Below are 13,238 nucleotides of genomic sequence, written 5' to 3'. Positions count from 1 at the left end.
AACAGGCACCCAGCAGTGGTCCACACACTGCATCTTTATCCATGCAGAGCAGGCAGCAGCCCAGCCCAGTAGTTGTGCCGATCAGAGGCAAAAAATATCCTCGCTCCACAGACACTGCTTTGTGCATTTACAGACTCGCATTGTGTTGCACATAGCAACACATGCACATATTTTAGCATGGTAAGCTTAGCCAGCACAACCTAGTCCCTGTCTATACACATGAGCAGCATGCTGCACAAGCCCGAGTCAAGAAATTAACGAGCACAAGAGAGAGCACAACATGTAAACAGAAAGCTGCCATTGCTCTTTTTGCTGCGTCATTATTTTCAAAGTGTCTTATGCCCATAAATGTCACCTAGACCCCCATCAAGTGTTGCTGCCAAGATTTATGTTGGATTTCTGCATCCTTTGAAATAATGGAATTGAGAATGCATGCTCGACTGTGCTCGTTCGATTGTTAGAGTATATAGTTTAAAGTTTGGTCACTCACTCAGATATTCCGCAAAGTTTTCTTTGGAGTAATTTGTCCAAATATGAGGCCTGTCCAAAGTAGAGGAAATGATAGATGATATGTTATTCTCTCACCAAGCTATGTGTGTTTGGCTCCTTAATGAGAGCAAATCCTAAGTGGGGAACTGCTTCTTAAATGTGCAGTAAGAGTTTTATCCACCATTGTGATCCTGTTGGAAAAGCCTACCTGGATAAGGCTCCACTCTTTCCTTTTTCCTCTTGTTTTGTGCAGTCAGACGGGAAAGTTGTGATTAGGAAGTTGTGGCTCTTGAACCCACTGTTTTCTCCAGCTGGTCCATTGCTTTTGTACCTACCAGGGTCTCATTTTGCGGTGTTTTGCATATAAACCAGAAGAATCAGTATCAGGACTGGCCAGCGCTTCCTGTGCGGATACAATGCAGCAGGAAGTTCACTAATAGCCACTCTGCCACTCATCTCACTCGCCACTTGTCTCACACTATCGGACGGTGATGAAAGATCCTCGAGTGTCAGTAGCTTTGCAGTTTCTGCCTCTATGCACAAAACCACTCACAGACTATTTATCATTTGTCTGCAGCGTCTGAGATCGATCAACCTTCAACTTAACCAATCACCATCCACTCGGGCTTCCAAGCTCTGTATATGTGCGTGTGTGTGTGTGTGTGTCTGGACGAAGGGGGGTGGTTGCATTAAGATTGCTCGCAAAGGATTGAGAAAAGGCGATCCTGCCAAAAGGCGTCAGTAAATACATTTGCAGACAGATTTTCTCCTGCGTGACTCGCGTTTTCTGCCTTTCCTTCTCCACTTTACGACATTCATATAAGTCAGCATCTGACAATGACCATTTTGAAGAGGTACTTTCCTGGAAGACATAGAGTGCTACTTGGACTCATAGAACTCTAAAGTGAATTTGAGGAGCTGCACACTGAGTGCTCTGTCTATTGGCCTTCTCACTCAGCTCTCTTTGCCAAATTGATTTATTGAAAGTTGACGTCAACGGGTGAGCAAGGGACTGTTCTTGCTGCAACATGAGTCTGCGATCAGCTGTGGCAAGTAGCATGCATGCATGATGTCCCTGGGGAGCAAGTGAAAAGGACAAGGGAGGAATAGAAGACTAGGAAGGGGGTAGGATGTTGGGAGAGGGCAAAAAAGAAGCTATTTCTAGCTAGAACCTTATCCTGGGGTCAATTTCCATTTTTAATCTGAGACTCGTTTTTTTTTTTTTTTTTAACTGAATTGTGGCAAGATAGATTTCCTTTTATATCGCTAGCAACAGTAACACGTTTGTGCTTTCCTTAGCTAGTTTGACCTAAGGTGTTGTGCCGTGCCACTTGCTGCTATGCAAAATAAATGGCAACAATCATTTCCTTTTCCTTAGAATATGTTTTCTTTTTTAAAAAGATGCTATAAATAATGAACCCAGTTCTAAGGCTTTACATTTCCTGTGCCCTGCTTTTTATTTCCACTGCCTTTTATAATCATCGCTTTATTGACTTTAGTAAATAGGTCAGTGATTATCACTGGTCAATTCAATATTGGTGCTGAAGATAACATATCAAACTGCAAATACATGAAGTCATCACGGTCTGGTCAGATTGCTCTGCAAATGTGGCAATGTGAGTTTGTATTGGTTTATTGTTGTATATGTGTGTAAGACAGAGACAAACAAATTCATTGTAAGTAGCTTGACAATTTGGGCAAAAATATTATCATATTTTTATCATCTTGATGTAAAGAATGGTCTTAATATGCATGTAATAGCTGGAATGAAACTCATTCACTGTGTTTGTTAGACCTTAAACGAGAAGACTTAAGAAGGAGCCTCCAAAATTTTAGGTTCAAGGAGTAATAGCTGACTTGGTTTAGAACTAAATCCTAAATGAATCCAATGGTGTAAACTATTCAGCACCTTAACAGAGCACCAAAACAACCACAAAGTATTACATACAACTAAATGTCTTGATAATATGCAAAGACATAGATAATGAGCTATGAGCCCAATTCTTAGGAGAGATGTGGCTGAAAAGGAAGACACAAGCATTCGATGCTGCTAAGTGGGTCATTTTGGGGACTGCAGGTTTTCTTTCTTGTACTCATGGGATGGTAACATCCCCCTTTGGAATGGTGGGAAAAATTATCTTGCGGCAGATATTGCTCTAGTGTTTATAGTTTTAGAAATCGAAACTATTTCCAGATGCTGCGAGACCACTCTTTACCACAGATACTGATGTCTGACTCTCCATTTTCACTTTGTTCCGTCTCCATGCTCTACTTTGACTGTGAGGATAAGGTTAAGCAACCCAAAACGAGCATTTATCGGTTTGATGATTGGCCCCTGCAGTGAAAAGTCTAGTCCTCCATTCACAGGCCTCCTGCTCAGCAAGGTGAGCTATAGCAACCCAGTTTTTAAACACTTAAAAGTATTTTTCAATGATAATGATCAAGATCACTTAATTGCATAATACTAGATGGGACAAAATATAACCTTAGTAATTTATTTTCTGATATTTTAACAGTTAAAAAAAGTGATTATGAAGATGAAAAATCCTTGCATTGTTTGGAAATTTGTGACAATATTTGAGATACTTTTGGAAAAGCCTTTTGTAGGGAATGTGGCTTTTATATGCACATAAGGAAACACTGATCAGTTACAACTAGAGTAGAAATCTCCCCAGGTATTAGATGCCACCCCACCCCACCCATTCAAAGACAAAACCAAAACAAGAAAACCCAGAAACAAAACAAAAAAACAAAACAAATGAGTCAGACTCTGGACGAAAGAGTGCTAAGTGTGTCTGACACAGAGTGGAGAAAGTTATCGCAAGTATATATTTAGATGACTTCATCACAGCAAGCGAGAGTTCATTCGGTTTGTTGACCCATCACCTCACCTAGAGCTGTGTTCTCAACCCCATCCTGTTGTTAAGCGGGCAGACATGCTAAGCTGGTGTTAGGCTAATAGCTGGTTTACACATTTTCTGTCTTGACCATATTTCTCGCCCTTTGCCAGACTCAGCACAAGGCTCCAGACGTGACCCAGCTGCAGCTTTTAGGGCTACTTATCTTGGTGGTTTGAAATTGTGCGCATACTCTATAGGTTGTTGTCTCACGCACAGGTGCAGACATTACACATACAATAGGTAGTTACAGTGAAGAGCTCCTCTTAAGGCTGAAAATTGCGTAACAAAAGGTGAAAATGCACGGTAAGGACAGCACCGTTTCTCTAATGAGTTCAGTGGAAATAGTGCATGGAAACCACATTTTCACTTTCATGTGTTCCGTATCTCTGGTAAATGTGTGTGAAGCTATAGCTGCTGCGTGTGAGATCATAGATGCTGCACGCTTTCAGTCAGTGAGGTGGGAGCAATGTTGCACTTTATACGTGTAGCTATATGGCCTTTGCAGCTGAGGTTTCACTTGCGGGTTTACATTATTCAAAGCAGCACTGCATGTAGGTGGTGTTGCGCTCTTCTGGGGATTTTTTCATTAGACAAGTTGACATTTGAACGACTCGGAGAGCTTCCAGCACATTGGTCAATCGGAAACACCTGTGTGGCACAGTGTCTAGATTTTTGCAGGTATTTGGCTGCAGTTTGCAAGTAGAAGGAGAGGTAAGCAAGCAGGCTGAGAATAGGATAGGTAGGCAACAAAAGAGCAGAAATGGAAACAAGATAAAGAGGGGAGAGAATACTGGAAAAGAAGAGATGAAAGGAGTAGGAAAGAGCAGACAAGGCGAGAGGAAGAGGACATTGAGGACAGAAGCAAAGGGAGGGTGATGTACCGAACAGTGTGGCCTTTCAGTAGTGCTGCCAGAGAAGGAGTTTTTAAATCAGCACAGTTTGTTCTTTACTGATCCAAGCCCACTCTGTCACACAGCTCCTCTTTCTGCATTTCTCAACAGCCTACATTCAAAACACATTCTCCTGGACTCAAACCGCCCAGACAGCCACGCTGCAGCCTCTTGCCGAGTCGTGACGTATTCAGTCATGTAATTCAGTTTCAGCAGTCACACGACAACGTGAACTTTGCTTTCGTTTAATGACTGTGGTGTGACATCAGACATCAGGGATTATCGCCTGTTGTCAAACATAAACTCTTTTGGCAGCGGGTTTCGGGGAGGCGATTTTTGCGGTGTCCACTTGGCTCACGACTTCACATTCCATGCCTTTTTCTCTGCTTACTGACCGCCATGTTTCCTGTGAGACAGGAAGTCAGCTCTGCTTCCTGTCACAGTCCTCTTTCATGTGGTCACTTCCTTGTGTTTTGCCAGTACGGCTGTGCAGTGTTGACCGTGAATGGAGGTGGTGCTCCTCACGGCGAGCTCGGGAACAACGGAGAGAAGGCTACAGTGTGTGCGCGCATGTGTATTTCAGTCAACATTTATTATGATTACTCACTGCAAAGAAGATTTCCGCTCTTGTTAACTGTATATTAATTTCAAGCACATGTTAATGTGTTAGCATTGTAAGTGCAGATGGTGGGGTTTTTTGTGTGTGTGTGGCAAGAAACGGAATGTTCTGCTTTTGAAATGACAAAGTGTTATTGTCAAATTTTCATGCAACATAAGATAGGACCGTCCTCCAGCGACAGTAATCAAGAGTTCACTTCTGCGAAATTATGGGTTTTGTAACCTTGCTGAGGAATGTTGATTGTGATGGCTGCCTGGCTGGGAATCCTGCCTTTACTGTTTCCTAAGAGATACTAACAAGTTGGCTGTGATTACAATTGAACTTTGCACACAGTGATTAGCTGGAATGTTTAGATTCCTGTGTACTGCAGCCAGAGATAAACCAGTGTCGCATTCAGTCAGAGGACCCCACAGCCACCCCTCCCCTACACACACACATGGACACACACACCTAAAAAAAACGCATACTTTTAATTAAAAAGATATTAACAAGAAAGAAATAATACTTGCCTGGTCTTAAAGAAGAAAGGCTTCATAATTATGAGAGCAAAGGGATTTCCATTTGTACATCTGCATTTCTGTCTTAGTGGATCACTGTGTGCGTGTCTGTTTGTTCCCAATAGCGTGTGTTTAAAACCAATATATCACTGGTTGCAGCGGAGTGAGCTACAAAATCAAAACCATACTGTGCTGCTGTTTGTCCTACTGCCATTCCACTAAAAACATGAGCTGGCACTCTCTCGCACACACACTCGCGCACACACACAAACACAGTGTGAGACGAGGCTTTTCCACTGGCCCCACCAGACGCACTCAGCCACACTCCCCACACGGCACACCAAGTTCTGCCGAGTTCTGGCATTTCCCATCAGAGCAGCTTTTATGACCCTTTGCTGGTACTCCCTGCCTTGCATCAATATTTTTAAACTGGGTTTTAAAATGTTTTGGATTATTACACCCCGCGTTCTAACCGTGACATTTGACAAAGCAGAAACCTGGGTCACTAAAGTAAGAGACTTTAGCTGTGACTTTCTACTTTCTGTCACCGGGATGATATAGGGCTGCAACAGGACATCCCGGCGTCGATGCACACATTGCGTTCATTCCTTGTCCCAGCAGAGCTGAAATCAGCAGCACTCGTCGCAGTCATGGGAAAGAGAGGCTCATGACCAGACATTACTCCTTGAGTTTTGTCATAGCTACCGATGTGCAGGAGGGGGAGGAGGGGGAGAAAAGCATTTACTTGGAGAATCACGGAAGGGCTGTCACGTACCTCAGATCGTGCAAACTAAACCACAACTATTGGCTGAAGCAGTTGGGTCATTTGATTCAGAGGTAATTACATTTATTGTGAAGCACCAGTGTTCATGCAGGCCCTCATGTGCCCTACAGGCTCAAGTCCTCCAGTGAGGAGGGGAAAGAGGGAAAAGTACGACACGGAACAGAAGATGTTGAAGGAAAATAAAGGACAGGGAAATAAAATATGGCGTGTTTTTTCTGAAGTTATCTGTTTTCCAATTAACATATCCAGCAACATTTATGTTATTTAAAAAAGAATCACTTCATAATGAAGCGAGTCCAGCTGTGATGGGGGAATCATACTTGTCCTGTGACTAATGTATTTTATGGCTCTAACGGTTTGAGAAAATAATCAAATTATGACTTTGCAATTTCATGAGGATGAACTCAGTCTGGGCTTCAGAGGTTGACCCATATTACCATCTCAGCGTTTGATCATTCTTTTTGTTTCAGTCTTGCAAGCATCTCAGCTTTCGCCAAAATGACCAAAAACCTTTAGTCTTTGAACCTTTTAACAACAGATAAAGACTATTGTGTGTTTCCTGCACTGTCTAAATATACATGAAAATTGGTCAAATTAGCCGGCTGACACTTGAAAAAGTGTCACATGCTTACACTTATCATTTTTACATGTGACTATGCTCAATTGCAATCCAATAGGTGATTCTGAGGCTGTAGAAAGCAAAGGACAGGTACCACTGAAACAATAGTAAGCAGGTACTACATGCTGCTTTGCAACAGGGATCATTGATAGTGATAGTCTGCTGAAAGAAACCAGTAATAGTGGCAAAGCAGAGGAAAATGCATGAAATGATAAACCTAAAATAAGCAACTGTGTAGATTGACAATGAGAAGACTGAAATACTGCAAATCCTCTAGACTGTATTAATATTTAGTCCTGCAGTCATCACCCCAGAGATCTTTAATAACTGGAATACTTTTAAAATATTAGCCAGAACTTAATTTAGACCCCGAGTTCCTCCAAGGGTTACCAGTCAGATCTGTAGTGCACTTTAATTACAGAAAAGCAACAATATGAGTCGTTTGTTTGTTTGTTTGTTTCATATCATTGTAAACTAAATGCTATGAAATCACATGTGCACTTTTTCAGTATTTCTCCAACAGATAAATTTCAATGCTGAGAAAGTCCTGTATCTCTTATTTTAAAGAAATAAAAATCACTAGCAATAAAAACTGTGTAATAGATTATACTGGTTGTAGATTTTAGTGTCCAGACTCCAAAGGGATGGTAGAAATGAGGAGAAGCGGAGGTGAAGGCAGAGCAGAGGGCAGACTGTGAACCAGATGTGAAGCGGTGACTCACAGCAGGAACAGCCTTGATGACGTTAGACACCATGCATGCTAAGCCGTGTGTGTGTGTGCCGGGAGTTTTAGCTTTTCTTCCAAAACAACAAGCTTTACGCATGCACAGTAATGTCTGGACAAGGCTCATTACTTCATGTTAAGACCTGGACAGAAAATGATGCAGAGCCTAGAGACTATAAATTATCATCTGAGGTTAAATGGTCACTTCAGTGACAGCTTAGGCTGATGTAGAGTTTTAAAATCATTACGGGCTGAACAGCAAATTAACTCTGTGATGTTGAAGAGCCAAGCGTCCCAGTGCACTTCCAACTTCCAATAAAGCAGGGGCGACGTGCTGTCTTACTCTCTGCGCTGTGCTTAGCAGACATTTGTTCAATATTCTCGCTCTTTTGTTTGCTCTGTTTTAACAACGCTTCACTAGCTTCCTGCACAAAAATTAGTTTTTCCACTGGTGGTGTCACTAAGCAACGTTAGAGCGCAGCATAAGTGTGTCTGTAAGGAGGAAAGATTAGTCTATTTCCTCCCTTTGATTTTGAACTGGTTTAAACAAGACACATAGTTAGGAGGAATGTGGTATAATAGCGTTTTACAATAGGCCCTTCTGTTTTTGTGAGGGAAAGCCCGCACCTACAGTGAATTTGGAGAAAAGAGTGTCTGCAGTTTAATCCCCGCTCTGTTTAGGATATTGCTCATGGAGTAAACTTACTGACATCTATTGTCTGTTTGCTTGTGCACATGTGTTTTTTGAATAGCGAGCGGCATTAGATTGTTGAGTGACATTAAAATCTCCGCTTTCTTCTTGTAAGTCGGCTGTAAAGGTGAGCGTGTTTTTACAAAGGACCACCTGTACAGATGGATTTGCACTTGTATGATGAATCAGATCTGAGGTGTTGTCGGAAAAGGGCATGCTTAAAACCCTCTGTTTGTCCGCTGCTCACCCAGCTTTTCTCTTTCTCCCTCTGCTCCAGAACTCCATTAGACACAACCTGTCCCTCCACAGCCGCTTTATTCGAGTGCAGAATGAGGGGACGGGCAAGAGCTCATGGTGGATGCTAAACCCGGAGGGCGGGAAGAGCGGCAAGTCCCCGCGACGCAGGGCAGCCTCCATGGACAACAACAGCAAGTTCACCAAGAGCAGAGGAAGAGCAGCAAAGAAAAAGGTAACTCATGCTTGCGAGGTCAGAAAGAATTCTTTATTGATTTACATACTGATTTTACTGATTTTTTTTTCAATACTTGTTTACTCACTGTGTATGCAATGTGTACAGTACCTTGAGATAATGTGTTAATCTGCCATAGTTTAAATAAAGGTTAATTGAAGCTGATTAACATGAAAAATATGCTATTGATTGAAAAGTAAAGTCACATTCTTCATGTCTTTAACTTTGTTCTTATATTACAATATATGGACACTGACAGCTTAGTAATAGTCAGCCCTGTGTTCAATGGTTTCTGCCTCACTTACAAACTTAAACTGACGTCTCTGGCATGCATAATATTACTGGTTCACTGACAGTCTTCCTGTCTCCCCTCAGCTGTCCCTGCAGGGCGGCCCTGATGGAGGTGCAGACAGCCCAGGCTCCTACTCCAAGTGGCCTGGCAGCCCCAACTCCCACAGCAATGATGACTATGATGCATGGAACAGCTTCAGGCCTCGGACCAGCTCCAACGCCAGCACTCTTAGCGGTCGCCTCTCGCCCTTTGTGCCTGAGGATGACCTTGGAGAGGCAGACGTGCATATGGGCTACCCCGGAGCCCCCGGGGCCAAGATGACAGGCACGCTGCCCAGTCTCACAGAGATGACAGGCTCTCTGGGACACAGTTCTGAGAATGTCATGGAGAACCTCCTGGACAACCTGAACTTGCTCTCTCCAAATAACTCTCAGGTTGGAGGAGGGGCGACAACCCCTGGCTCCTCCCAGTCCTCCCCTTCTCCAATGATGCAGCCGAGCCCTGGGTACCCCTCTTACAGCTCGCCCAGCATGGCTTCCCAGTCTCAGCAGGAATACCACAAGTGTGTGTATGGCCAAGCAGGAATGAACAGCCTGTCATCTATGCCACTGCAGACACTGTCAGAGAATAAATCCAGCTTCGGGCCCAGTATGAGCCAGTACTGCAGCACCGCAGGGCTTCTGAAGGAACTGTTGACATCAGATACGGACCAGCACGGGGAGCTAATGCCATCAGTGGACACTGTTGTGTCTCAGTCCAGCGGAGGCTGTATGCTGCCACCATACAACAGCAGCCAGCATGCGGCCAAACTCATGGGAGGAGGAAGCAGTCATCCACATGGTCTCCCTCACACTCATCCCCACAATGTGCACAGCCCAGCCTCAGCCACATCATCGGCTATGAATGGCCGTTTGCTCATGACCTTGAACTACAGCGGGGGCGCCGCACGTTTACCGACAGCCAAAAGCCAGATGCAGATGCCTTATGACCTCTCTGCCCACCTCGGCGGGGGAGGCATGCCCGGCGGCTTCTGTCCTCTTAACACCAACAGATACGGTCGACCGGGATTGTCAGCACCCTCGCATCAAGAAAAACTGCCCAGTGACCTGGATGATATGTCCATTGAGAAGTTTGAGTTTGACATGGAGACAGTCCTCCATGACACTCTAATGGACGGGGACTCATTGGACTTCAACTTTGAGCCAGTGGTGACCCAACAAGGTTTCCCACATGGGGTGAAGACCACCACGCATAGCTGGGTATCAGGTTAGAGACTGTGATTCACAAAAAAGTTCTTTCTACTTAAATTCCCGTTGCTGACATGGTCACAATCAGAACTGACATCGGACTAAAAATGTATCTGAAGATACATTCCTCATCTGGACATAACCTGCAGTCACTGTTCCACCATCATTTCTGTTTCAAAAAATACTTCTCAGATCACTGCAGCAGACTTGACCGGTCCTGATCTGCTGAGGACAAATGACCACCAGAGTTCTTGAAGGTGACGTCAGGATTATTTTCTGAAATAAGTCAGTGCAAACTAAGTGCCAAACGTTTTGCCTTAACATATGAGCCAAACTGAAACACACGTCTCTGGTTTACTATACAGTAGTTGTAATCTTTGCAGACAATACTGCCAACTACAGTACCATCTCATCATGGTCATCTGCAGAAGCAGCAGCAGAGCAGTCTGTTTAAGAAGTTAAACTCACACCAAGCTGTTTACTGTGTCACATCAATCAAGATTTTTGTAATGGTGATCGATTACTGCTGCGGAGAAATCAAAGAAGGTAATCTGGCGAATGGGTTATGTTGACAGACATGATTTAAAACAAGAAAAAAAAAGAGAGATCTTTCTCAACGGATCCTTGAGTGATGTTACATAAAAACTTACTTCTTGAATGTAGATATTGTAATCATACAGTTTGTGAAATCATTTCTTGTCATGTATTTTTCACAATTGTAAATAGTGTTTACAGAATGGAAGCAAAAATCGAGGCAGCAGAAATGAGCCCCACAGAGAAAACTGGATCAGACTCTTTTCAACCGTGCTAAGTGGACAGATCTGCGCTTGAGATCAATCGGGCTGTAAAATGAAAACACGCGTTTTGATTTCTTGTAAATACATTAAGAATGTCTATTAAAAATGATGCAGTTAGATGTTTACTAGATTCAGCATAAATTATTTGTGGTTAATAGAGATTTATGCTGGTGCATAACCTGCACTCAGACATGAGAATTGTTCTGGGTCATTCGTCACTCTGAACCTTAATACCACAGGGGCCTATTTATTGTGCCTAACAAAGTAAATTTAGACTGCAGGCTTGAAGGGTTTTATATTGTAAATGTCTACGGTCCATACGATACTCAAATCCAGCAGTCTTGAAGAACGGTGAACTCTTTCTTGTCAGTTTCCTACTTTGACTTTTCTTTAGAAGTCGGGAAGAAATAAGTGACTGTAAATTGTTATTGTTATGGTTTCCTGAACACTTTTCGGCGCTGTGAATGTTACGAGGTCAAGACGGTTTGGATAAAAGATATTCTCAGCGCTACTGTTGTTTTCACACCAAGGCTGCATAACACCTGCAGAAGATGCCGCCAGTAACCAGCCTGTGCCCTGCTCAGTTTCACAACTTTTTTGTATTTTCTTCTGTGTCTTAAAAGGTTACAGTGACTGATTTAGATAGCACAGCGTCCAAAAGAGCCCTCTCATGCTGTCAGTAGGAACAGCCTTACTGCTTTCACTGCCCCTCCTACCTCTACATATCATCGTGTCCTTCTAAACATTTGATATTATGGTATCACGTGACTTGATAGCGCAAATTATCATTTCCGTAACAGGTCTGTTTTAAATTATTGTTCGTTTTCCAAGCAAACTGCCACTAAGTGTTACATGTCTGATTCTTTATCTCAGCTTGTATATTTGCATTTTCAAACGGTCGTTTCCCAGTCGTTGCTGTTCTAGCGACAAACTTTTCAGCCCGTCGTTGACTTTTATTAAGCAGAATCAAAAGTAATACTCAAGATTATATCTGTAAACATAATTGGTTCTCATAAAATTGACTGGTTAGGTGGCAGAGAGACAAAGGCAAAAACTGAAAGTCACCTATTTACATTAGTCTTGATGTTATGATGGAGAAACCGCACACAGCAGCAGGCGATCCTGTGTCGCTAATGAATTTACCTTCAGCCACAAGTGAAGGTTCTTGAATTAGTTTAAAGTTTTCTCTGGTTGAAATGAAAACCTGCAAACTCCAAACCAGCAAATGATCCGACTCCAGTGACGTAGATTTTTTTCTTTTCTTTTTTGAAGCCAGGGAGTAAGCAAGTTTATGTAGAGTCAAATTAAATGCTTAACATTTCAAAAGGCAGAGGAGCCAATATAGAAGCTGCTTTTGGGCTTTATTGCCAGGTGTTGCCTTTTCTTATCCAAACATGCCATAATGTACTATAGCCAAATTTGCCTTTGAAGTCAAAGTGATATATTTAGCATTTTTATCATGTTATATGTTCAGAACTATATATATATATATATATATATAAACATATATATATTTGTGCCGGTCACTCAAGTCAGGATAAACTGTAATGAATCCACATAGGTTCACTCTAAAAGTTAAAGAGTTGTACTAAGTAAATTATATCTTTACATTTTTAAATGATTTAATCTATGCATTGTATTCTTTAATTTTATGTTGCTATTGTTCTATTTTCCTTTTCTTTGAACTTTTAACAGAGATATTTTATTGTAACATAGTGCTGTGAGATGTTATGGTGTTGTCAAGACTCTATGTTTCAGATAGTCTATGGGGAAAAAAATGAAGTTTATTTAGAAAATAGAAAATGCAGTGATTGATATGTTAAGCTTTTGTAAACTGACAATGTTGTTTTTATTGTATTCAGCTACAGTTTTTAGAAAATGGCATCAAAAAGCAAATTAATGAAAAAAAAATGTCAAAGATTTATCGCATTTTTAAAATGAAACACACAATATTTATTCATTAGAGAAGTCCTGCTCAAAATGCAGATCCTGGACCAATTCAGATATTGCACTTTCACTTGTATATTTAATAACTAAGGGCTCCTCGTAACAAGAGGAAGAGTTCCTATTACATATTTTAAATGAAAATCTGTTACATTTACCTTGAGCAGGTATACAGGAATAAATTGGAATTGTGCTGTGTGATATGCAATCAATACAAATATGTAACATGTTCAATATTAATGTATTAAAACCTAAATAAATGTACTTATGTGTAAA

General features: G+C 41.9%; 1 protein-coding gene across 1 annotated transcript in view; it reads left to right on the top strand.

Moving 5' to 3' along the window:
* foxo1a (forkhead box O1 a) overlaps positions 1 to 13,238 on the top strand; it is a 25,000-nt gene extending 11,762 nt beyond the window's left edge. The window contains exons 2-3 of the mRNA XM_026193523.2: positions 8,491 to 8,682; positions 9,058 to 13,238. Coding sequence (XP_026049308.1) covers positions 8,491 to 8,682; positions 9,058 to 10,245 — 1,380 coding nt within the window. The 3' untranslated portion in view covers positions 10,246 to 13,238. The remainder of the gene's footprint in view (positions 1 to 8,490; positions 8,683 to 9,057) is intronic.

Source organism: Astatotilapia calliptera, chromosome 14 (genome assembly GCF_964374335.1).
Source record: "Astatotilapia calliptera chromosome 14, fAstCal68.1, whole genome shotgun sequence".
NCBI lineage: Eukaryota > Metazoa > Chordata > Actinopteri > Cichliformes > Cichlidae > Astatotilapia > Astatotilapia calliptera.
This window is presented reverse-complemented; position numbering and strand designations above follow the sequence as displayed.